Below are 25,739 nucleotides of genomic sequence, written 5' to 3'. Positions count from 1 at the left end.
TGAGATAATTTTTAAACTAATTTACATTTCACTACTGAAAGAAATTTAAATGACAAAAAAACACATCAAATATATTTTATCTCACACAACAGGTAGAATATTTTATTTCACTTTGTCCATGATGACAACATAATAAATAGGATCATCTCTAAGACATGGGACACATTAACACTAGCTTTCTTTTACTTAATAAAAAAAGCTACTGAACTTTAATATGCATACAAATTCAAAAGCTTAAAATAAAACCCTAAACATTTAATAATTTACATATATATTCAACTTTGTGAATTTTTATGCAGAGTTGAACTTTTCAGTATATTTCCATCCACACCTTCTCCATCAAGAAAAACAGTTTTATTTTGATGCTTTAATAATTCTTGTTAGATTGTAACTTCTAATACGTTCCAAAAACATACTGGAACCTAATATGTAGCCCTAAAATCTCTTTATACTCAGAAATACAAAGTCATAAAACATTAAATATATTTAAGATGTTTCCTCATTTCATTTTTAAGGAACAAATTTAAAGTATGCACACATGTTAGTGATAAATTGTTTGTAGCATTAAATTCTGGAAATCACAACTTTTAAAGGGACATAGATAAACATGACTGTTTTCAGAGCAAAGTCACCAACATGACAAAGGTTTCAACAACAGAAGAGGATAAAGAGACAGGGAATATGTAAATTGGAAAAAAGAATTTAGAAAACTGAAGGGCTATAAATAGAGATGAGAGATGAGACTTGCTCTGGGTTGGACCATATGGATGAATGAGAAGTGATGTTTTGGGGAGACAGATTTCATCTCAATTACAAAGAACAATTAGTTATCTGAAGATAGAAAATGCTATCTCAGGAGATGGCGCGATTTCGTCATTAAAGGCATTCGGGCATAAGCTAGATGAGGGGTTGGGCAAATTATGTCCACAGGCAGGACTCAGCCCACCAGCTGTTTCTGTAATAAAGGTTTATTGGAACAGAGCCACACCCATATGTTTCCTTATTGGCTCTTTCTGCTCTACCGTTATGGCAGCTGGTTTGTGTCCATGCAACAGAGATGGTATAGCCCACAAATCCTGAAATATTTCCTATATGGCCCTTTACAGAAAATGTGTGCTGACCCCTGTGAGGAAGGTAATAGGAATTCAAGTATTGTATGGGTGTCTGGACAAGATAACATTTAAGAAAGTGCTTGGCATATCATCTATGTCAAGGATTGGGCTGTACAGATTTCTTCACTTAGTATAAAGTAACCCAGCCAACTTGGTGAGTGGAGGTCAAAATTCATACTGTAAAGCTGTGTGCCATGATATAGGGCTATATCTGCCAAAAGGAGGATACACATTTGTCTAATTTGCATGAAGGCACCCAGTGGACCAGGACAACCTGTACATGCAATAATCATATTAACAAAAATAACATCCTTCTGTCCCTGGGCAGTGCGACTGCCCCGGCCCCTCTGTGACCCTGCTGTGTTGGGCAGGGGACAGCCAGACCAGGTGGGAGGGCGAGCACCAAGGCGGGGAGAGGCGAGGGAGCCCCTGTGGACCGGGTCTGCCTGTCGGCGCTCAGCAGGAGGGGTGGGGAGGAAGGGGAAACATCGTGGGGCTTCACAGCCCTCCACAAGAGGGGGCTCAGGTTGGGCCAAATGCGCCCTTGGAGGGAACTTTTCTTTTCCTTGTGTGTCTCAGGTGCCAGGATGTGCAGAGTTGCTGGGATGGTCTTCTGAATGTTTCCAAGCCGAGGGCAGCCCTGGGCAGGCACGGGTGTCGTGGTCAGACCCTTGGCCCTCAGGACCGGAGCCCCTACTACCTGCCTCTTGAGGGCCACCTCTGGAAATTTTCTTAAGGAAGATGGTGACGGATTTGGCTTTTCTGTACATTTCTGCCACTTCAGCAAGGCCACTAAAGGAGTCAGAATGCCAAGGACCCACTTGTGGTGCCCAGCGACATGCCCTCCCAGAGGTGGGGGCACCTGGTAGAGCCCCCAGCCTGTCTGCAGGGCCTGTTTCTCTGCTGGGGGTTTTCAATCCACTCTGAAAATCTGCTGGTCGGGGAGCACACCCCTAGCAGCCTCTAGGCATGCAGGGGCCAGGATGCCTGCAACAGGCCCTCTCCCAGACTGTGGGGGTTGATGGCTGGAGCTGGGTCTGCAGTTGTCAGCACAGCGTGAGGGAGAGGCAACCTTAGCTGAGGCCTTGCATGCACTTGGACTCACGTTTGGAGGGAGCCTGTCCTAAAGGTCACTGGTGTACTGAGGGTCACACCCAGTAGGCTTGGCCGGGCAGGTTCTGCAGGAGACAGCGAGGTTGTGGGTGGCCTTAGGGTTGAGAACCAGTGGAGCTGACTGGCTGCCACAGGGCGATGACTTGCTGTGGGTGACCCCCAGTGTTCTCAGCCAACCCACAAGAATACCTTTGCACTGGGGGGTGAGCAGAACTCTGAGGTCAGGAGGAGCTCCAGTGCTATCCCCCAATGCAGCCTGGCCCTACAGACAGTGATGAAGGCTGCCTCTGCAGTTACATCAAGCAGGGTCCTGTCTCACCCTGCATGGGCAACTGGCCTGACCTGCCTTGGTCCTGCTCTGCCATGGTGTGGATGTGTGTGTATGTTGGTGGGGGGAGCTGGGTCTCTCCTTAGGTCAGCATAGCCCACATCATTGTTTTCAAAGTGCAGCTTAAAGCTCCAAAGTAAACTTTTCAGCAATTCCAAAAAAAAAACAAACAAAAATAACATCCCTTCCTACCCAGATGATCTAAGACGCCATAACACAGATATCCTATCACTGACTCACTTCTTCTCCCAATCCAGTGTTTCTTTATTTACATCCCATGGAAATAATAATAGATGTTCCCTGAAAAGAGTTTTCATGTTTTGAGAAATGTTACAAACTCTACCCTCTCTTTTAGAAAGATTCATCAAAAATTAGCACATTAAAACTCTAAGGGGGAAAAAAAAACCTTCCTGTAACATCAGTAGTAGAAATAATATCAGTTATAAGCAAACTAAAAGATCCCTATTTTCCTAACTTGTTTAATTATGGAAACTTTTTTATTAACTTACTATTAATACCTCAGATAACTAATTTTCTAGGGAATGGTGTTCTATTCAAAGTCATATTTAGTATTTCCAGATTAGAACCTCCCTGAGGACAATAAATACATTCCCTACAGATTTTTAGTACATTGTGCTAAATGTGATAATTTCCTAAAAAATAATTGAACTGATTTAACTCTAGAAGATATACCTAATCCATATAGTGAATATACTGCTAATTTCATTAACTAAAGCAGGCCTTAATTACTCATGTAACAGGAACACAAAGTTATCATCTTCTTTCCACTGACTCCATTAGCAGTTAAATAGTACAATACCAAAATAATCTTGACAAGTACATTTCAAGTATGTTTCCTCTGCTCTGTGGTATATATTTAAGCATATAAAACAATTCAAGACACATCATTGATATTTTAAGGTTAGAGATCTGATAAATTACCTAACAGGTTGATAGAACATTATCAGAATATAGGTTTAATAAATTCAAAGTCAGTAAAAGCAAATTACCTGAAGAAGGTGACAAAAAACTGCACAAGATCCATGATTGTATTGTGTTGTGAGAATGCAATCTGAAAAATCAAAATAAAGGAAAGTTTGAAACTTAATATATGTTCTTTTCCAATATTTGTGGTGATGTTTCATGGCATTTGTAAATACAATATTTTTATATCATCAAAAGATTTGGATCACTATATTATAAATAATATGTCCTGAAATCAAAACATCCTCTAGAACACCCAATAAAGTCAACAACCAACAATGATGACTTTTATATAGGCTATTACATTAAATGGTTTTAAAAGACTATTACAAAATTACTTCAAGAATGTATGTGAAGTTTCATGTACAATCCTATGACATTAAATGTGCCTAACTAAAACATGTAAATGAGTTTTTCATTTAATAATGATCACATTTTCTATTAATACAACTAATAATTGCTTGTTAGCCAAAAAAAAAAATTCTACTCTATTAAACAGAGGATTTGTTTTTTCCTACATATCTTTGTCTAAAGAAGCTGCATGCATGCATACAATTTTTTTTGTTATACTCTACTCAAAAAATAAGTCATCTCATTTTACAATTTCATGTTAATAAGAAATGAATTTTGAGAGATGAAACTAGTCAATAAGCTAAAGTTGTTCTACATTTCTGCTAACAGAGAGATTATACTGTAACACAGTTCTTCAGGAAGTGCTATGTAGTAAATTAGTCAATAATGTAATATCTGAATAGAGAATTTCTGATTTTGAAATCACCTTTTCATTTAAGAGGTGTAAATATTTTGGAAAACTATTTAACTTATCTGTGTCTCAGTTGTCCCATATGTGAAAAGTAATAATAAAAGTACCTACACTTCATAATGCTAGAGGAAAGATCAACTGAATTAATAAAAATTCCTGCCATAATACCTGGCATATAATAAGTATAATATAATGAATATTATTATACTTTTACATCATGTATAAAGGAGATGGTCAACATAAGTGAATTTTCCCAGACAGCTGAAGTTAAACCATTAAGGTATTGAAATCTCTTTTTCCTTTAATAATCTTTTATAAAAATGATCCAAAAACATGGAATTGAATTTCCAATTCCAGTACAAGTAGACTAACAGGGATGAGAGATATCCCCTCCCTTAAACAGCTAGAAAACTATACAAAGTATATGACAAAAAAAATTTTAGACACTGGACAAAATGTAGAGGAAGATAAAATCCATGAGTAAAGGAAAACAAAAGAGATGAGCCTTACAATAATCCAGCTTTCAGTGCAAAGAAATAACACTAAGGAATTTAAATGACATTCTAGATAAGAAATATCAGTATTTCTTACATAAAATAAAGAATTATAGTCAGGTAAGAAGATGGTTAAATTTTTGGCATATACATGATAGCTTAAATATAGTGACATTAATTTCAAAAAAGCTTCTAACCATTTGAAGAATTACAAAGCACTTATACAGAGACTGAGGAAAGATAATTGCTGTAGGAGATTGGTTATAGGTGAAAATGTCTTAAAAGATTTAAGGAAAAATATCTTTTTAAATGGAGAAAACACAAATGAATTTTCTCCCCAAGTGACTATCCATGAGAGTATGTTAGAAACAGATCTTGCCCTTTCTGGGTCCATATAACTAAGTACCTTGGAACAAAAATCATGTTTTGAGACAAGTAAGCAAACACTGACACATGAAAATATCTACAATTTTCTACTTTTTCCCAAAGAATATCTGAATAAGTAAAGTGGTAGTTAAAAGAAAGGTCTGCAAGTTATAACCATGAACGAAAGCATTAAAACATTTTAAAACTTCAAGAATATTATCTAACTATACCTATTATTATAAAAGAAAAAAAGTTTTCATTAGAGATATGAATGATATTTTGACTGTAGATTGTATGTAGAGGATAGTCTAGGAGTCCACCACCACGGGGTGATGAGACACCTAGACTTTCTAAATTAACACACTTTCTAATTTGTCACAGTGATAGCTGCAGTTCTTAACAAATTAAGTTGCAATGTGATGCTTGAACATGAAGTACTCTTTGCAGACCTTGACCAAATTTTGTTACAGAGAATACTCTACTACCTTTCACAATGAGGAGCATAATGATGGGATAAAAATTGATGGGGGAGGTCTGTCAGAAACTATATCTGAAATACAAACTGCCTTAAAAATAGAAGTAACGCCCTAAAGTAACTATCCGTTAGTATAAATGTGCTCAAGATTAAATGCAGACTTGGCATAAGCAATCTCCGTACTCAGCATATCATCTGGATGCTTGAGCCTCAAGTTGAAAAGCAGTCCATTTTGTTTGTTCAAAAGGAAAGTCAGCACTACAAAGTGTTGTGAAAATCTTTCAAAATGTTTATCCATCTGAGTAGATAGTCATCTGGAAGAAGTCCACAGGAGACAGCCCTGGAAAACGCCAGACAGTTCATTCTAGCCACAGGCTTAATAATCAGATTGGACTGATTCTAGAAATGGAAGGCAGATCCAAGGATGACTCGGTATCATTGGTGAACAAGGCCCAGGAGACACTAATTCAAGCAAATTCCCTTATATAAAGTGCCGACTTATTCATCCATCAAATATTTCACTTCATATCTACTACATTTTGAATACCGTATCAAGTTCTTAGGTGTATTAGGGAAAAGTAACATCAAAATTCCTAATGGTGGTGGTGATGGCAGACAAAAAGTCATAATAAATTATACAGTGTGTTAGAACTTGGTAATTGCTAATGGGGGGAAAACCATTATCCTATTTTTTGGTAACATTGTGTGTCAACTATAATTTTAAAAAGTATTATATTTTCGGGGCGCCTGGGTGGCTCAGTTGGTTAAGCGACTGCCTTCGGCTCAGGTCGTGATCCTGGAGTCCCGGGATCGAGTCCCACATCGGGCTCCCTGCTCGGCAGGGAGTCTGCTTCTCCCTCTGACCCTCCCCCCTCTCGTGCTCTATCTCATTCTCTCTCTCAAATAAATAAATAAAATCTTTAAAAAAAAAAGTATATTTTCTATATTAACATATGTAAGACAAGAAATCACTCCTTGGTGTCTAAAAGTGCAGAAGTGCTGAGAAGAGACAGGAGGAAAGGTAGGGGTAGCAGAAAAATATGAAACATAGCATTAGGGTTAAGGTATCTGGCTGTCCTCACTTTTTCTCTATTTAGAATAGAATCCAGCAGCTCCAGGCCCTTACCAATGAAACTGGAAAGCCCACAGGGAAGGGAATAAGAATACACAGAGGGAGGACCATTTTCAGTGACGCTGAGCATTGGTCTTCACATGGCTGGCTGACTCCTTGTTATCCAGATCTCACCTCCAATTACACACTTTTCTAAAACACTCTCTAAAGTAAGGTGCTATCTCCCTTATTCTATACTCTTATGTGATATTTTTTTTATACTTCAATCTGAAACTACCTTATTTTATTGGTTGATCATTAGTTAAAATGTCTTTGTCTACTAAAATGTAAGCTTCACGAGAACAGTAGCCTTGTTCAAATTGTTCAGAGCACTGTTCCAATACCTAGAACAGCATTTGGTACATAGTAAGCATTTAATAAAAGTTTGCTGAATAAATGAATATAGTGAATAGTAAAATTTAGCATGAGAGTATTCTTAGGACTTTATATATCCTTAAGAGCCATGAGGGGAAGTAGGTATAGATGTTATTCTGAAAAACATTTTCAAATTTTTTATTTATTTGAATTTCTTTCATAAATCATAGACCATAATTATCTGCTAATTACAGATCATAATATATTATTTTTCCTTATAAAATTTATATTTATTATGGAGTTCAGAAGTTATAGAAAGTGTGTTCCTTGTATAAAAAATGTTTTTGTTTATTTTTAGTCAAAGCAAATTTTATAAGATCTACATTTACAATTTTAGCTACAATATTTTGAAGTCAGGATATCAGAAATGATTTCTTAATATGTATTTTTACCTCAGCTTCTTAATTTCAACAATGAACCTTTTTAACCTTATTGGCTTCTAGAAATTTCTTTCAGTAGGTGAATTGCATCGGCTGCAATCTTCTCCTCTAAAATAGGTGGCATTACCTGAAATATTATTTTCTAAGCCACTGAAAAAAAAACAAATGAGACTGCTTTAAAAAAAATGATCATTTAGCCAATTTTATGTAGAAAACAGTGAGTCAAATCAATAACAACAACAACGCCATAACTTTGTAGTGTCCCTGAGAGTATATCTCCTGAGGATATAGAACATTTCTAACCCTAAAATCCATAATGGTCTAATTGGAAAGATTTCTATTGGCTGATGTCATTGCTAGAACATGGCCCTTTACAGATAATCAATATATTCCATTTTAGTTCTGTGGTCTTTCCCATGAAAAATATGAGAAGTTTACTCAAGGTGCATTTAAAGTTAGTTTTAAATTTTAGCCAGCATAAACGCACCACTGAAATTCCCTTTTCTATAATGACGCTATTCAAGTTATCCAGTAATTATTCAAAGAAAATTAATCAAAAGCAAGAGGCCAATTATGGTAAAATGGTAAAATTTCATAATATCCTAATTTCCTGCATGTTTTTAAAAATCCAAACAATTAAGTGACATGCTAAAAGATTAAGTTAGCTGAAACCATGGCAACAGTGATAATATATTTTGACCATTTGATCTTACATGCAAATTCATATTGAAAACGTATCTAAAATCTAAAACCTGAATTTAAGATCTATATTTTTTGTTAATTAATAATAATTAATAATCCAATGATCAACATTTTGAGTTTATGATTTGATGAAGAAAGCTGCATTAAATGCCTTTGGATAGGGAAGTAGATTAATAGCTTGCTATTTACCACAAAATGTCAGAATTTGTAAGAGAGAAAAAAATGTTAATTTGAAGGACAAATTGGTGTGTTTGTGCAAAATGTCAGCCTGCCATAAATAAACTCTGATATAATATGAGATAAACAAAATGAAAATATAAAGGGATGTGCTGAAATTATCAAGTTCATCTAACAAACTGAAAGTAAAGGAAAAGTTCTTCAAACCACTGTTTAGATCATAGTCTTTCAAAATGATGACATAAAAGCATACTTACATAATGGACATTAGTCAGTTATTGATATGTCAGAGACAAGAAATGTTTCAGGCAAGCAATTCAAGATCTTGGGGATTTATTTATCCAATTTTTTAAATAAATAAAAGCAAACTGGGGCTTAAGTTAGTTATGACTGGATAAAATCAACCATGATAATCTATTCCAGATAAGCAGAAACTTCCTATAGATAATTAACATGATGCTTAATAATGTAGTAACATGTATCATTCCTGATAAATAAATATTTTAAAATATAGAGCTAAATGGAAAATGAATGATTTTTAAAAGAATAAAACCTATTTCTGGGTAAAAAACATGTGGAATGAATATACCAGCCAATTCTGCATAAATATTTCACAAATTTCTGATTATAAATTCTTGAATATTGTTTAAAAAATTTAATGGGTTAATTCTTTTTAGAGCAAAAAATTGCTTAACTTTCCTCATAACTTTCCTCCGGGTTTACTGCAAAAACTTAACTGGTTTCCCTGTCTTCAACTCAGAACCCTCTGGTCATTGCTCACCTAGGTGACAAAATGTTCTTTTTTTTTTTTTCTTAAGATTTTTTTATTTATTTGTCAGAGAGAGAGCGAGAGAGAACAAGCACAAGCAGGGGGAGTGGCAGGCAGAGGGAGAAGCAGGCTCCCCGCTGAGCAAGGAGCCCGATGCGGGACTCGATCCCAGGACACTGGGATCATGACTTAAGCTGAAGGCAGACGCTTAACTGACTGAGCCACCCAGGGGTCCCCAAAATGTTCTTTTTAAAACTGAAAATGTTTCTGTAATTCCCCTTTTCACAATTCTACACTCTCCTGACCAATACAGATACATCATGATTAACCAAAATTCATAATGTATTCAGATGTCCTTTTTGTATTCCAGGATTCCATCCAGGATACCAAATAACATTTAGCCATTATGTCTCTGTAGGTCCTCTTGGCTATGACAATTTCTCAAACTTTCTTTGTTTTATATTATTTTCACAGTTTTGAGGAGTAATAGGAAGGTATTTGGTAAAATGCACATCAAGCAGCATTTGTAAAGTGTTTTTCTTATGATTAGGCTGAAGTTATGGGGTTTTGAAAGGAAGACCACAGAGATTAAGTGCAATTTTTATCACTTCATACCAAAGGTATAGATTATCAATGTGACTTATTTCTGTTGATGTTAACCTTGTTGACCTGGCTGAAACAGTGTTTGTCAAGGTTTTGGTTTCTCTCTGTAAAATTACTCTTTTTACTACTTTCCCATATTGTATTCTTCGGAAGCTCTTCTCATACAAATTTAAGAGGTGGGAAATTATAGGCTATCTTCTTTGGCACATGTTATCTACATAAACTACTTGGAAACGTGAAATTTGCCCATTTATTTATTTAATTATTTATTTATATCAGTACAGTATCATGTATACCTATTTTATACTTTGCAGAATGATCCAGTATTACCTTACTTTGTTGCTGAAACTGTTCCAGGTGTAGCCATTGGGAGTTCCTTCATTTGGTTCTTGTGTCCTTTTGAAATATTCCCATAATTGTGTTTTGATTTTTGTTTTAACACTTTCTTACTTTCTGGCACTATAAAATACTCTAGGATCAGTTTGGGAATTTGCTACCCTAGTCCTTGAATCAACCATTTCCTCCAAGTAGTTTCTTTACTGGAGAATGGTATTAGAAACCAAACCCTAGGCAGTGGGTTTGCTTGTTCATACTATGTTGTCATTGTTTCTAGGCCTTCTGGGCTTACAGAACAAGGAAATATATGTATGTTTACTAATCTGTGCATAAACACATATCTATAAATATTTCTATGCATATAATCATTTGTATCTATATTAAGCTAACCATGAGTTCATATTGATATTTGTACATGTTTTTAAGATGGCTTTCATCAGATAGAGGACTATTATATATTATATATGAAAAAAATATATATTTATATATCTAGAAATATACATTTCTAGAAGCTGATTCTTTTAAAAGACCAACGAAGTTAGTAAGTCTCTAGTCAGATCAAGTAAAAAAGAGAGAAGTCACAAATAACCAATATCAGGAATGAAAGAGGGGGCATTACTATAGACCTACAGAAATGAAAAGGATAATAAGATAATTTTTCAAATAAACTAATGCCCACAAATTCAACACCCTTGATTAAAGGGAAAACTTCACTGCAATACACAACATAATATAGCTCTCTTAAGAAAAAATAGGTAACCTAAATAACTATCAAGCACATTAGATTTCTCATTTAAAACCTTGAAACAACACAACCAAAACAACAAAATAATCAACTCTAGGCATATGACTTCACTGGAGAATTCTAAATATTTAAGTAAAAGTAGTATCACATCTACACATCCTCTTTTAGAACACAGAAAAGGAAATAACACCTTTATTAACACTTATTTTGTGAGATCAGCACTAGCCTGATAAGAAAACCAAAGGCATTATAAGAAAAAAAATATCTAGGCACACATATCTTTCGTTAATATAAAAGCAGAATAAAATCTCAATAAATATTAGCAAATTGAACCCAGCAATATATAAAAGGGATAATAAATCAATACTGTGTTTTATCCCAGAAATGCAAAACTGGTTCAACATTCAAAATTAATCAATGTAATTTACCAAACCTAAAGACTAAAAGTGAAATTACCAAAAAATCATCCTACAGATGCAGAAAAAGTATCTGAAAGAATTCAATATCAGTTACTGATTAAAAAAAAACTATCTGTAAAATAATATACAAGAAAACTTCTCTAAAGAACTTCTTGAAAAACCTTTAGCTAACATAATAATTAATGGTGGAGAATGGAATGCTTTCCCTTTAAGACTGGCAACAAGGCAAGAATGTCTGCTTTCAAAACTTCTCAATACCACACTGAAGCTCTTACACCAGTGCAATAAAACAAGAAAAAATTTAGAAAGAATTGGAAAGGAAGAAATAAAACTGTATTTTCAGACAGCATGATTTGTAATCCCCAAATCTAATATAAATAATAAATGAATTTAGTAATGTTGCAGAATACAAAGTTACAAAATTCGATTGTATTTCTATATACTAACAATAAATGACTGAAAACAGAAGTGAAAAAAATACAATTTATAATAGTATCAAAAAACTATGAAATTAATTATGTTTGATCACATATGTGCAAAACACATGCTGAATACTACAAAACACTAACAACAGAAATCAAATTAGACCTAGATAAATAGATACACTGTAGTCATGAATTACAAGGCTTAATAGAATTATGATGACAATTTTCCACAGACTGGGACCTATAAATTCAATGTAACTGTAATCAAAATCCCAGAAGGATTTCTTGTAGAAATTAAAAAAGGAGATTCTAGTATTTATGTGGAAAGGCAAAGAAAACAGAATAGCCAAACGATTTTTGAAAAGAGAACAAAACTGAGTCACACTATCTGATTCAAGACTTACAAAAAAGCTATTGTAACCAAGGCAATGTGAACTGATGAAAAGATAGACACATATCTGAATGGAGCATAACAGAGAGTCTAGAAACCAATGTAAACAAACAGAACCAACTGATTTTTGACAAAGGTTCGAAGTCAATTCAATGAAGAAAGGATGCTCTTGTTTAATAAATGGTGATGAAACTATTACACAACCAAATGCAAAGAGTAACTATCAGCTCATACATTGAAACATATAAAAAAATTCAAACTGATTTATAGGCCTTAATGTAAAACATAAAATTATTTTAAAAATTATAAAATCTCAGGAGAAAAAAATCTTTGTTACCTGGTTTAGGCCAGGATTTCTTAAATACAACATTAAAAACATGGTTCATTAAAAAAGAGAAGCTGATAAATTGGACTTGATTAAAATTAAAAACATCTGTTCTTTGAAAGAGTGTTAACAGAATGAAAAAACAAGAAACAATCTGGGAGAAAATACTGCAACACACATCTTAAAAGGACTTGTATCCAGAATATATAAAGAACTCTCAAAACAATAAAATCCTGGGCAAAGATTAGAACAGACACTTCTCCAAAGAAAATATATGAATGCAAACTAAACACACGAGAAGGTGGTTAACACCATTATTCTTTAGGGAAAAAATCAAATTAAAAACAACAAATTAGCATTCACATATCTTAGAATAGCCAAAATCAAAACAACAAAATTGACAATATCAAGTACCATTGAAGATGAGTGCAACTAGAATGCTAATACTTTACTAATGGAAATGCAAAATTGTACAATCATTTCAGTAAATAATGTGGCAGTTTCTTACAAAAGTAAACATCAATTACTATATGACCTAGTTGTCCTACACATAGATACCATGAGAAAGTATACCCGCAAAAAAACCTGTATGTGAACATTTAGAGTGGTTTAATTAAAAATTGCCCCAAACTAGACAGAGCCACATAATTCATCAACTAGTGAATGAATAAACAAATTATTATATATCCATTCCATGGAATATACTCAATAATAAAAAAGAATCAAATGTTTATGAGACATCAACTTGAGTAATCTCAAATATATATTTTAAAGCAAATACATACTATATAATTCCATTATATAAAAATTACAGAAAGGCAAATCTATAATGATAGAAAGAAGATCAGTTTTCTACTTGGGCCTGGGGTCAGTGAGAGATGATTAATAGCAATGGTATGCAAAGAAACTTTTTGGTTGATGAAACTTTTAATCTTGATTGTAGTGGAGATTATGTGATTGTGTATGACTGCCAGAATTCATAAAACTGTACACTTAAAATGAATAAATTTAATTGTGTGTGTAGGGGTGCCGGAGTGGCTCAGTCAATTGAGTAGTCAACTCTTGATTTCAGCTCAGGTCACTATCTCAGGGTCGTAGAATTGAGCTCTGGTCAACTTAATATATCTTCCTTCTTTGAACTCTAGAACATCCATACCTACCACAACCAATCTTATTTTGCAGCTATCATAAATTTTTCCATTTGTCTCTATAAGAATGTTTCTTAAGTATGATTATATATATTCCTCACATTTATAATTTCTGATTAGAATAACTGATATATTAGTTAAGGAATGAATAAAATTAACAATTTCCGATATCACTTCTTGAACTTATGCCAACTTAGGTTTAATGACAAAAGAATTGAAGCTTTAAAAAAAGGAAAACGGGAGCCTGGGTGGCACAGTCATTAAGCGTCTGCCTTTGGCTCAGGTCATGATCCCTGGGGTCCTGGGATCGAGCCCCACATCAGGCTCCCTGCTCTGTGGGAAGCCTGCTTCTCCCTCTCCCATTCCCCCTGCTTGTGTTCCCTCTCTCGCTGTGTCTCTGTCAAAGAAATAAATAAAATCTTTTTAAAAAGGAAAACATAGGGCGCCTGGGTGGCTCAGTCGTTAAGCGTCTGCCTTCGGCTCAGGTCATGATCCCAGGGTCCTGGGATCGAGTCCCACATCGGGCTCCCTGCTCTGTGGGAAGCCTGCTTCTCCCTCTCCACTCCCCCTGCTTGTGTTCCTGCTCTCGCTATGTCTCTCTCTTTCAAATAAATAAATAAAATCTTTAAAAAAAATAAAAAAATAGAAAGGAAAACATTTGAAAATATATATGATAAATTTCTCAAGCTTATAAAAATTTGGAAAACAGCAATAACAAAACAACAATAACAGAAAGAGGAGAAAAAAACAATAAATCCTTTGGGATAATCTGAGAAAAAAATTACATAAGGGAATCTATATCAGCACATTTGTACGATAACACTTTTCAAACTACACACATAAGATAAAACTTCCTCTTTTACTTTAAAATCTACATATCCAGTAGCTTTCCAACCTTATTTTGTGCTCAAATGACTCATCTTCTGTGTTCAAAACTGCTAATACACTTGTGATAAAAATTTGCAGACATCAGCATTAGGATTCTGTTCTTTTCTGTTTTGTTCTGTGTAAGTTAACCATTATTAGTGAGGGGATGTACCTAGTCTACTATGGAAATTAGAATTGCAAATTGACGAATGATTCCTAGCATCATTCTCATAAAAAAAAAATCAAATCTAAATTATGACATCAGTTTGCAGATTGACTTAATAGTAAATTACCAAATCCCATTTACTAGAAACAGGTAATTTAGATTCAATTTAATTTAATTTAATTTAAGTGGTGATGTATTATTGTAGGAGAATACAAAGTACTTAAGCTCAATGCACCCTTTTTGTTTTTCAAGTTATTAGCATTGCAGTTATAGTAGTAATTTTTTCCCTTTTTTTATTATCAAGATTCAATTGCATGGCATTAAAAGTCATAAAGAATAAGTGTTACCAAAATAAAATCTCACTTTAGGAACTGATGCAAATCAACTCAGTAGCATGATTACTAGCATTCCAAAAAAAAATTTTTTTTCATATTTAATTAATAGATTATTGACGTATTTATCATATAACACTGCTGCCATATATATCAAAGTTACAGAATTTTTAAGGATATTTGAATGTCAAAGTGGTTGGTGATGTATAAAATTTTGAAGACAATGAAAAAAATTTAACACTAGAATGATTTACATTAAATTGAAACAGCCTTCTTAAATATATAAATTGATCAAATAATATATTAAAAAGGCAAAGGCTCTCAATGGCCAAATTAAAGTCTGAATAATTGTATATAAGCAGTCACCTACTCAAAATTTCCTACTCTGGTAAACGATCTGAAGGAGAAATATTCATTTTCTTGATTTCTAGAATTCCACTAGTAAGTATAAGATTTATGATGCTGAAAGAATTAAACTTTTACAATACATATAACTCAGAAACAGGAAGTAAAAGAAAAAAATTGTACAATACTTACAAAAAAGTAAAATAAAAATACTAAACAAAGATGTTTCATTCCTCAAACACTTTCATAAACATTAAAAAAAAGTCACCGAGCCAGTGGATTTTGGTGGTAACAATGCTTTCAAAATGAGAAGTCATAATTTGCCCTTTAACTTAGCAATTATCACAATCTTTACCCCCATGCAGTCTTCACACCACAAGGACTGCTTGTTTGTCATATAATTCATCTAAAATATTTTATAGAATAAAATAATTTTTAAAAGTTTTTGAAATTTAATGGGATTATTGAGGAAAAAGACAGGAGATAGGAAAAAAACAAAAACATTTGATACAACTTGAAATAAAATACACATTATTATTGAAGGTATACCACATTTTCTTCATCCATTAATCTGTTGATGGACGCTAGGTTGTTTCCATGTTTTGGCTACTATAAATGATGCTGCAATGAACATGACGATGCAGCTCTCTCTTCAGATATACATTCAGAAAAGAAACTGCTGAATCATATGGTAGTTTTATTTTAAATTTCTGAGGAACTTCCATACTATTGTACACGATAGCTTTATTAATTTACATTCCCACCAAAAATACATCCTTGCCAGCATTTGTTCTCTCTTATCTTTTTGATAATAGCTATTCTAACAGGTGTGAGTTGACATCTCATTATGGTTTTGATTTGCATTTCCCTAATGATGAGTGGCATTGAGTACCTTTCATATACCTTTTGGCTATTTGTTAGTCTTCTTTGGAAAATTATCTATGCAGTTCCTCTGAACTAGTGGTTTGGGGTTATGTTTTTTTGTTTTTACTACTGAGTTGTATGAGTTCTTGATATATTTTGGCTATTAACTCCTTATCAGATAAATGATTTGCAAATATGTTCTCCCAATATGTAGGTTCCCTCTTTATCTTGTTGATGGTTTCTTTTGCAGTATAGAAGCTTTTTCTTTGATTTGCAGGAGCCCTGGCTGTCAGCTAAAGCATTCAGTTTTGAACAAATGTTTCAGATGTAAAAGTTACATGAGAGTAGTTAATATTCTCACTTAACAACAACAATAAAATGGTTAATTATCTGAGGTAAAGAATGTGTTAACTAACCTTATTTTGGTAAACATTTTTCAATACATACATGTATCAAAACATTATATAGTACACCTTAAATTTACACAGTTATATGTCAATTATATCTCAATAATGTTGAGGAGAAAGCTGAAAAAAACAAAACAAAACAATCCAATTCTCTTTTTGTTTGCAAACAAGGTACTGCTACCTCCAGAATAACGTCCGTCGTTCTGTCCACCATTGTTCCTAAAGTACTAATGGAATGAAATGACAGCCAGAAAAGAGGACATAAAATGGTTTGGTCAGAAAAGAATGCCCTGTGTGATAAGTTGAAATGTAAGTCTAACTTATCTCATTTTCTAATCATATGAGAACATTTTAAAATTATTTTCACTGTTTTTATCATTTAAGTTTAATCCCCCAAAAAGAAACTTTTCATAAATCAAACATATATCAATTACTACAAACATTCTAATAATTAAGTAGTATAAAAATTTCCTCATCTATTTAAAATTTTAAAAGTAAAATCTTGGGGCACCTGGCTGGCTCAAATGGTTAAGCGTCTGCCTTCAGTTCAGGTCATGATCCCAGGGTCCTGGGATCGAGCCCCATGTCAGGCTCCCAGCTCAGCGGGGAGTCTGCTTCTCCCTCTCCCCCTGCTTGTGCTCTCTGTCTCTCTCTCTCAAATAAATAAATAAATCTTTAAAAAAAAAAGTAAAATCTTATAGTGTAATTATAAGATTATTGAATCTTACAGTATTAGAGATAGTCAGAAAGCCACATATATCTTCTCTACAATATTATGACTATAATAAAGCCTTTACTCAGTTTTGGAAGTGGGATGCTTACTATTAAGCCTGGCAAGCCATTCTTTTGGACAACTCTATTCATTAGAAATTTTGCCTTAAATTGCTTTACAGTTCTCTATAACATCTAACTGACTGATTTTAGTTCTACTTTCTAGGGTTCCATAGAAATTCTATTCCATGTAAAAGTTACAATTCATTAAATCTTCTTCATATGATATAATTTCCATCTATAGTTTACCTTTTCTGGATGTATCCCAGTTTGTTAATGTTCCTATTACTATGAGGCAACCAGAACTGATGTCTTCTATATGCTTATAGTACAATAATATCAAGCAGGTTTTTGTGAATAGATCATAGACTATATATATATATATTTCTAAAAAAGGCCTGGGTTTAGGTATGAATTTAGAAATAAGTTTTCTAGTGACCTGAAGATTTCCATCTTAGATATTTTCCAACATCCCTTCCACTGGAGTCATTTGGCCCTGGCCATCCTCCATATGCAGTACTTTTCAGAAGAGCCAATAGTCCTAGGCCCAAAAATTAGCCCAAGAATTTCAAAATATCTTCAAGAGTATATTTTAAACATATAAGAGAAATTTTCAGCAATGTGAAAAGAGAATGAGAAAACTCCACTTAGGCTGAGCATTTCACAAGGTATATAAATGTCAAATCACTATGTAGTACACCTAAAACTAATATGATACTGAATGTCAACTATACTTCAATTATAAATGAATAAGTAAATAAATAACATTTAGAAATAAAATAGATGAAATAAAATGTAGAATAGATGGATATATGAGTAGAACAAATTAGCATACTGGAAGACCAGATAGAGGAGGCAGAGAGAGAAAAAATAGAAAATTTAAAAGAAAAGCTAAGAAATGTGGGAGAGAGAAATAGAAATGTGATCTGATATTAATATTAACATTATTAACATTATTATCAAGAATCTCATAATGGCAAAGGAAAATGGACTGGAAGAAGTATTTGAAACACAATGGAGATACATTTCCTTGAATTAAAAAAAAAAAATGAATGACTAAAAATCTCACAACTAGACACATTAGAGTAAAATGAAAGAATATCAAATATAAAACAAAAACTTTGGGGGCACCTGGGTGGCTCAGTCAGTTGGGCATCTGACTCTTGATTTCCACTCAGGTCATGAGATCAGGGTTGTGGGATGGAGCCCGGCGTTGGGCTCCACACTCAGCACAGAGTCTGCCTGTCCCTCTCCCTCCTTTTCTCCCCCAACTCATGCTCTCTCTCTCTCTCTCTCTCAACTAAATAAATGAAATCTTTAAAAAATTCTTAAGGGAGAGAAGAGAGGAAGTTTCAGAAAGAATCAGTAATAAGAATCAGAATGATGTGGCATTAATTTCAATATTTAAATCTGAGTAGACATCTTATTAATAAAATATACAGTCTATAATCTAGCAAGAAATTACAACTTCTTCATATTTGAAGGCCTTTTCAGTTTCAGATGATTGCTTTTAATGACAATCAAGAGCTTTTCAGTTAAATAATATTAATTATAGCTAACACTAAGCACTTATTATACATTTTGTATGACATGTATTATCTTTTTAATTTGTGAAACTACCCAAAGATAGTGTATTAAGCAGAACTGTAAGATGGCCCACAAGATTCCCAGTCCCTAATGTACACACCCTGTATATCCCTTCCTTTAAATCTGAAAATGATTGAAAAGGTCAGTCCCTTGACGGGCGCCTGGGTGGCTCAGTTGATTAAGCGACTGCCTTCGGCTCAGGTCATGATCCTGGAGTCCCGGGATCGAGTCCCGCATCGGGCTCCCTGCTCGGCAGGGAGTCTGCTTCTCCCTCTGACCCTCCTCCCTCTCATGCTCTCTGTCTCTCATTCTCTCTGTCTCAAATAAATAAATAAAATCTTTAAAAAAAAAAGAAAAGAAAAGAAAAGGTCAGTCCCTTGATTAGAAAAAAAATGGTGGCTTTTCCCTACTGTTCCTGACCTTTAGAAGTTCCCTTTTTTGCACTTTAGGCCAAAAGTAGAGGGTTCTTCTGCAACTCATTTTCTCTGCACCACAGTGCTCACTTTCGGGGCTGGGTTGTCTTGAGTTCAGGTCAGTGAATTCCGGGGTGAGGGGAGGGAGGGGCAGGAAATGGTAATCTCACCAGTTCAGTGGTCTTTAAATTCTAACATTCTTCTTTACTCTACCTATTGATAATTACTTTTCAGAGACTCCAAATGGCTAACTCACACATTCGGCCCAGATATTTTTGGTTGTGTTCAGTGGGAGAAAAAGGTTGCTATATATTTACCCAAACTTAAATCTTACTTGAAATAGGAATCCTTCCAAGGACTGGTCCAGGAAATTGCCTTTTATTAGTTTGTATTAAACGTTCCATATGTACTTCAGAAGTATGTCAATTCTGTCATTATATGCTGTGTTCTCTCTCTCACATGTATATGTACACACAGACATACACACACAATTATGTTATTGTGCTGTGTAGATCTTCTTTTATCTTAGGGTTATGATACTAAGATACTTTATTTCTTTTATTCTATTAACTAATAATAGTTAAGAATGGGGTAAAATTTCTACAATGAATTTGTCTACACACACACACACACACACACACACAGGCAAATGCCGTAGACTTCATAGACATCTTTAAGTCATTAAAGAGAGAAATAGCAAGGTATTAAGGATAGTCCAAACAATGCAGGAAGTGGAATTGCAGAAAGAGAAGTATTCATGTTAAGAGAAAATTAAATGGAAAGAAGCATTTATAGTGGCTACAAGAACACCTGAATATAATACTAATTTAAATATGAAATTTGTGATACCCTTACATCAATAAAACTGTAGGGGCTATATTGTCTACTAGGATGAAATCCTTTGTATTTCTATTGGAGTAAATTCATTCACACTACTGTTGGACAAGAAATCTTTTGCAGTGCTATTATAAGACAAAACTCATTTACATCTCTATTGGATCTTTTAGAGGTATAAATATCAATCATTTAAAAACTATACATTATTCCGAATAATAGCAAATCAATCAAAGTTATACACTCTAGAGAATCAGATAACCCCTTCGGGAATCCACTATACAACACCTAGCATAATACTGATAAGTTAGACAATAACCACTTTTGCCTATTTCCAAGTTTTGTAGAATCTTCCCCAATCATCTCCTTTCAAATCATAAATAATCTCCAAAAAGTATTCTTGATCCCCAAAGAGTTGATTTCATGGTGTTTTCACAGCAAGAACTGTTAATCAACATAAATACACTCTCCTTGTAGGCTCATCAGCAAATCTAAAGCCCACTGTTATTAAGCCACTACTAAGTCAAGAAAATTAATTTCTGTAGATCAAAAAACAAAAAGTCTTCATCAAATATCTATTAGAAAACAGAATATTAAAAATAATACCACAGTATTCCCCTACAAATAACTCCATACTTTGAATTTTCTCATCAATTCATGGAGTCCTACGTAATTAATAGTCCATTGGATTGTGGATCAGTATTGTTTCCACAGTAATGTGAAGCTAAGCATTGGACACATACAGATTCAGGATCGTGTCATCTTCAGATCTAGTGGATCTACTACCTCTTTAGCATTACAAAGCATCCCTCTTTAGCTCTAATAATGCATCTTGCTATAAATTTTAGCTTTCTTTTCATTAGGTTTATACAGAATATTTTTGGCATACTTTTACTTTCAACCATTTGAATCATTGTAGTTTTTTTAAAGATTTTATTTATTTGACAGAGAAAGAGAGAGCGAGCACAAGCAGGGGGGAGTGGCAGAGGGAGAAGGAGAAGCAGGCTCTCTGATGAGCAGGGAGCCCGATGGGGGCTCGATCCCCGGACCCTGGGCTCATGACCCGAGCAGAAGGCAGACGTTTAACTGACTGAGCAACCCAGGCATCTCTGAATCATTATATTTAAAGTATGTCTCTTTTAAGCAGTTTTTTTTAATCCTGTATGACAGTTTTAGGTGTTTAGTTGGTGTACATTATCCATTGAAATTTAATGTGATTACTAATATAGTTGAGTTTAGACTTATGATCTTACTATTTACAATTATTTGAACCACCTCTGTTATGTACCTCTTTTTCTTTTTTATACTTTCTTGTGAGCTCATGAAATATTTTTATTAGTCAATTTAACTCCTTGATCAACTTGTTAGTTCATTCTATCCTTTATTCTTCTTCAGATTTACCTTAGAAATCATAAAAATTAAAGACTCTTAAGATTTGCTACCTTTTACAATTTCACTGATATTGGTGCTAAGACTACATTAGCTCTATTTACTCCATTGCTCTTTGCATTATTGTTGTCATGTATTTTTTGTTCTACACATATTTTAAACTTCATGAGCTATTTTTTATTTATTTTTTTAAAGATTTATTTATTTGAAAGAGAGAGAGAGCAGGGGGAGGGGCAGAGAGAGAAAGGGAGAGAATCCTCAAGCAGACTCCCCACTGAGCATGGAGCCTGATGCAGAGCTCCATCCCAGGACCCTGAGATCATGACCTGAGCTGAAACCAAGAGTCGGCCGCTTAACTGACTGAGCCACCCAGGCGCCCTGAGCTATTTTTTATATTCAGTATTCATTTAAATTTGCCTATTCTGCTATTCTTCACTATCATTTTTATATGCTTATATCTGAGATCATTTTCCTTTGGCCTAAGGTCCTCCATGTGGTACTTCTTTTGGCACCAATCTACTGTGAGTAAAATCCTTCAGATTTTGACTGAAAATACCTTTTTTTGAGCTTGAATTGGAGAATATTTCTGTTGTTTATTGCTGGCAGATATTTGCCTTCAGTGCATTAAGATGTCATTCATTTTCTCCTAGCTAATGGTTTCTGTTGAGAAGTCACCTGTGAGCACTGGGACAATTAGGCTGGTCTAACCATGAACTTCTCACAGAGATGGGAGGAGAGCAAGTAGAAATGATGCAAGTCATCTTAAGTTCTAGGCTTAAAACTCATATACCCTACCTCAGCTTCGTTAATTAACAAAAGCAGGACAATTGTCTAAACCCAAAGCCAAGGATGAGAAAATACACTCTACAAATTTAATGCAAGAAACTGTAAAACCACACAAAATAAAAAAGGTGTGATTACCAGAAAAGGTGAAGAATCTTGGACAATAACGCAAACTACCACAACTACATTCTAATTTCTCTCTTCCTCTGGTCTAATTTGTAAAACCCATATATGGAGAAACTAATTCTGCTGATTTTATTTTTAATCCTTTTTTTCCATTTGATTCTTATTATAGATTATATTTCTTTAATGAAATTTTCATTTTAGTTAAACTTTTTCCTGAAGATATTAATCACAGATATTTTAAAACTGATAAAATCTTGTTTATTATTGGGATCTTTTTCTGTAGTCTTTTCTTTTTCCTCTTGGATTTGATCTTTATTCCCATTTCTCCTAATGACTGGGAATTTTTAATCCTTTACTTGACACCATGTATCAAAAATGGCAGATGCAGTGGATGTTAGTTTCTTCCAGAAAGGTTCTTCTATTTTTCAGGAAAGTAAAGAAGGACTGATCACCTTGATCAAATCAGAGAATGAAGTAATTTGAGGCTATCTGCTGTGACCTTACTTATAGGACACAGCCTTTAAGGAGATACAATTGAAAGCTTAGAGCATCTGCCAGTGTCTCTTCTCGGAGGGAAGAAGAAGATTGGATTTGTGAACCAATTTTCATCTCCCTAGCACCATGAGTAGCAGCTGCTATTTGGATACTGTCCATATCCCTTCAGAATTCACATTCCAGTGTACGATAGGATCTTCATACCAGGTAAATGCATTTGTAACTGAGACCTTTCTCTGGCATGGAATTATGTTCAGCTCATATATACTCATGGCAAAAAAGTACAGCAAATTGTGGTATAAAATACCACTAACTCTTATTCATAGAAAAGTGGACCAAAATCCTAATAGATACTTAACATTTGTTTCAGTTTTGCCCTCTTTGAAACATCAACTCCTTGACCATTTACAGATAATGGTTTTTACCACTTTATGCAGAAAAATTTTTAATTGAAAATTTTACTGACATAATTATAGATTCACATGTTTTAAGAAATAATACAAAGAAGAGCCAAGATGTCCATCAACAGATGAATGGATAAAGAAGATGTGGTATATATATACAGTGGAATATTATGCAGCCATCAAAAGGAATGAGATCTTGCCATTTGCAACGACGTGGATGGAACTGGAGGGTATTATGCTGAGCGAAATAAGTCAAACAGAGAAAGACATGTATCATATGACCTCACTGATATGAGGAATTCTTAATCTCAGGAAACAAACTGAGGGTTGCTGGAGTGGGGGGTGGGGTGGGAGGGATGGGGTGACTGGGTGATAGACACTGGGGAGGGTATGTGTTCTGGTAAGTGCTGTGAATTGTGCAAGACTGTTGAATCTCAGATCTGTACCTCTGAAACAAATAATGCAATATATGTTAAGAAAAAAAAAAAGAAGGGCGCCTGGGTGGCTCAGTTGGTCAAGCGACTGCCTTTGGCTCAGGTCATGATCCTGGAGTCCCGGGATCGAGTCCCGCATCGGGCTCCCTGCTCAGCAGGGAGTCTGCTTCTCCCTCTGACCCTCCCCCCTCTCATGCTCTATCTCATTCTCTCTCTCAAATAAATAAATAAAATCTTTAAAAAAAAAGAGAAAAGAAAAAAAAAAGAGTAAGAAGAAGGTAGTGGGAGGGGAAGAATGAAGTGGGGGAAATCGGAGGGGTAGACGAACCATGAGAGACGATGGACTCTGAAAAACAAACAGGGTTCTAGAGGGAAGGGGGGTGGGAGGATGGGTTAGCCTGGTGGTGGGTATTGAGGAGGGCACATTCTGCATGGAGCACTGGGTGTTATGCACAAACAATGAATCATGGAACACTTCATCTAAAACTAATGATGTAGTGTATGGGGATTAACATAAGAATAAAAAATAAATTAATTAATTTAAAAAAAAAGAAATAATACAAAGAAAGCCTTCTATACTTTGCCCAGTTTACCCCAAAAGTAATATTTTGCAAAACTATGATATAATACTCCAGAGATTAACACTTATCTTACCCATATTTCCCTAATTATACTTGTACTCATTTATCTGTGTATTAAGTTCCACACAATTTTATCTCATGTGTAGGTTCATACATCCAGCACCAGTCAACATACTGAATAGCTCCAATACTAAAAAGGATTTCTGGTGATGCCATGTAAAGTTCACATCTACCTCTCTCCTATCCCTGCTTTGCCTTACCCACCATGCTTCCTACTCCTAGGCATCATTAACTGGTTGTCCATTTCTAAAATTATATCATTTAAAAATATTAACTAAATGGTATCATACAATGTGTTACTTACTGAGACTGGCTTTTTTTTCACTTAGTATAATTTCTAAAAGATTCACCTAAAGTATTATGTGAGTCAATAGTTTGTTCCTTTTTATGGCTGAGAAGTATTACATGGTATGTATGTACCACAATTTGCTTGACTATTCCACTGCTAAAAGATGATCGCAGTTTTTGGCTATCACAAATAAAGGTGCTGTGAACGCTTGTGTACAAGTGTGTAAACACAAGTTTTCATTTCTCTGGGATAAATGTCCAAGAGTACCATGGCTGTAGTATGATAATTTTATATTAAGTTTTATAAGACACTAATGCATTATCTTCCTGAGTAGCTCTACCATCTTATATTGCTGTAAGAAATGCATGAATGATCTAGTTTCTCCATATCCTTGAATGCACTTAGTACATCACTATTTACTCATTTGATTAAGTGTGTAGTGATTTTTTTTTTAAAGATTTATTTATTTATTTGAGAGAGCGAGAATGAGAGAGAGAGAGAGAGTACACGGGAGCAGGGAGGGTTAGAGGGAGAAGCAGGTTCCTCACCGAGCAGGGAGCCCGATGCGGGACTCGATCCAGGGACTCCAGGATCATGACCTGAGCCGAAGGCAGTCGCTTAACCAACTGAGCCACCCCGGCGCCCCAAGTGTGTAGTGACATTTAATTATGGTTTTTACTTTTCATTTCCCTGATAGTTAATGATTTTGAACTCCTCTTAATAGGCTCATTTGGTGATTTTAGATCATTGCTTCATGTCTTTGCCAATTTTCTAATCAGCGTATTTGGTTTCTTTAAGGCCGAGTATTGAGAGTCTTCATGTGTTCCACACACTAGTCTTTTCCTGGAAATGTGATTTATAAATATTTTCTCCCAGTGTATAGCTTGTATTTTAATTCAATATGGGCCCTTGAAAGGCAGGTTTATAATACTGATGAACTCCAATTTATCATATTTTCCTTTTAAGTCAGGCCTTTGGTGTCAAGCCTAAGAACCCTTTGCTCAGCCCTACATTCTGAAGATTTTTCTCTTATTTTTTCTAGAATTTTTAT

At 34.5% G+C, this 25,739-nt stretch overlaps 1 protein-coding gene across 1 annotated transcript in view; it reads right to left on the bottom strand.

The window, feature by feature from the left end:
- Positions 1-25,739, bottom strand: part of ATRNL1 (attractin like 1) — a 796,918-nt gene that overhangs the window by 426,337 nt on the left and 344,842 nt on the right. Inside the window, exon 25 of the mRNA XM_035029745.1 lies at positions 3,564-3,625. Within this exon, the coding sequence (XP_034885636.1) occupies positions 3,564-3,625 (62 nt within the window). The remainder of the gene's footprint in view (positions 1-3,563; positions 3,626-25,739) is intronic.

Source organism: Mirounga leonina, unplaced genomic scaffold (assembly GCF_011800145.1).
Source record: "Mirounga leonina isolate KUSES-001 unplaced genomic scaffold, KU_Mleo_1.0 Mir_114, whole genome shotgun sequence".
Lineage (NCBI taxonomy): Eukaryota > Metazoa > Chordata > Mammalia > Carnivora > Phocidae > Mirounga > Mirounga leonina.
Note: the sequence above shows the minus strand (reverse complement) of the source record. Positions and strands in the feature narration are given on the sequence as shown.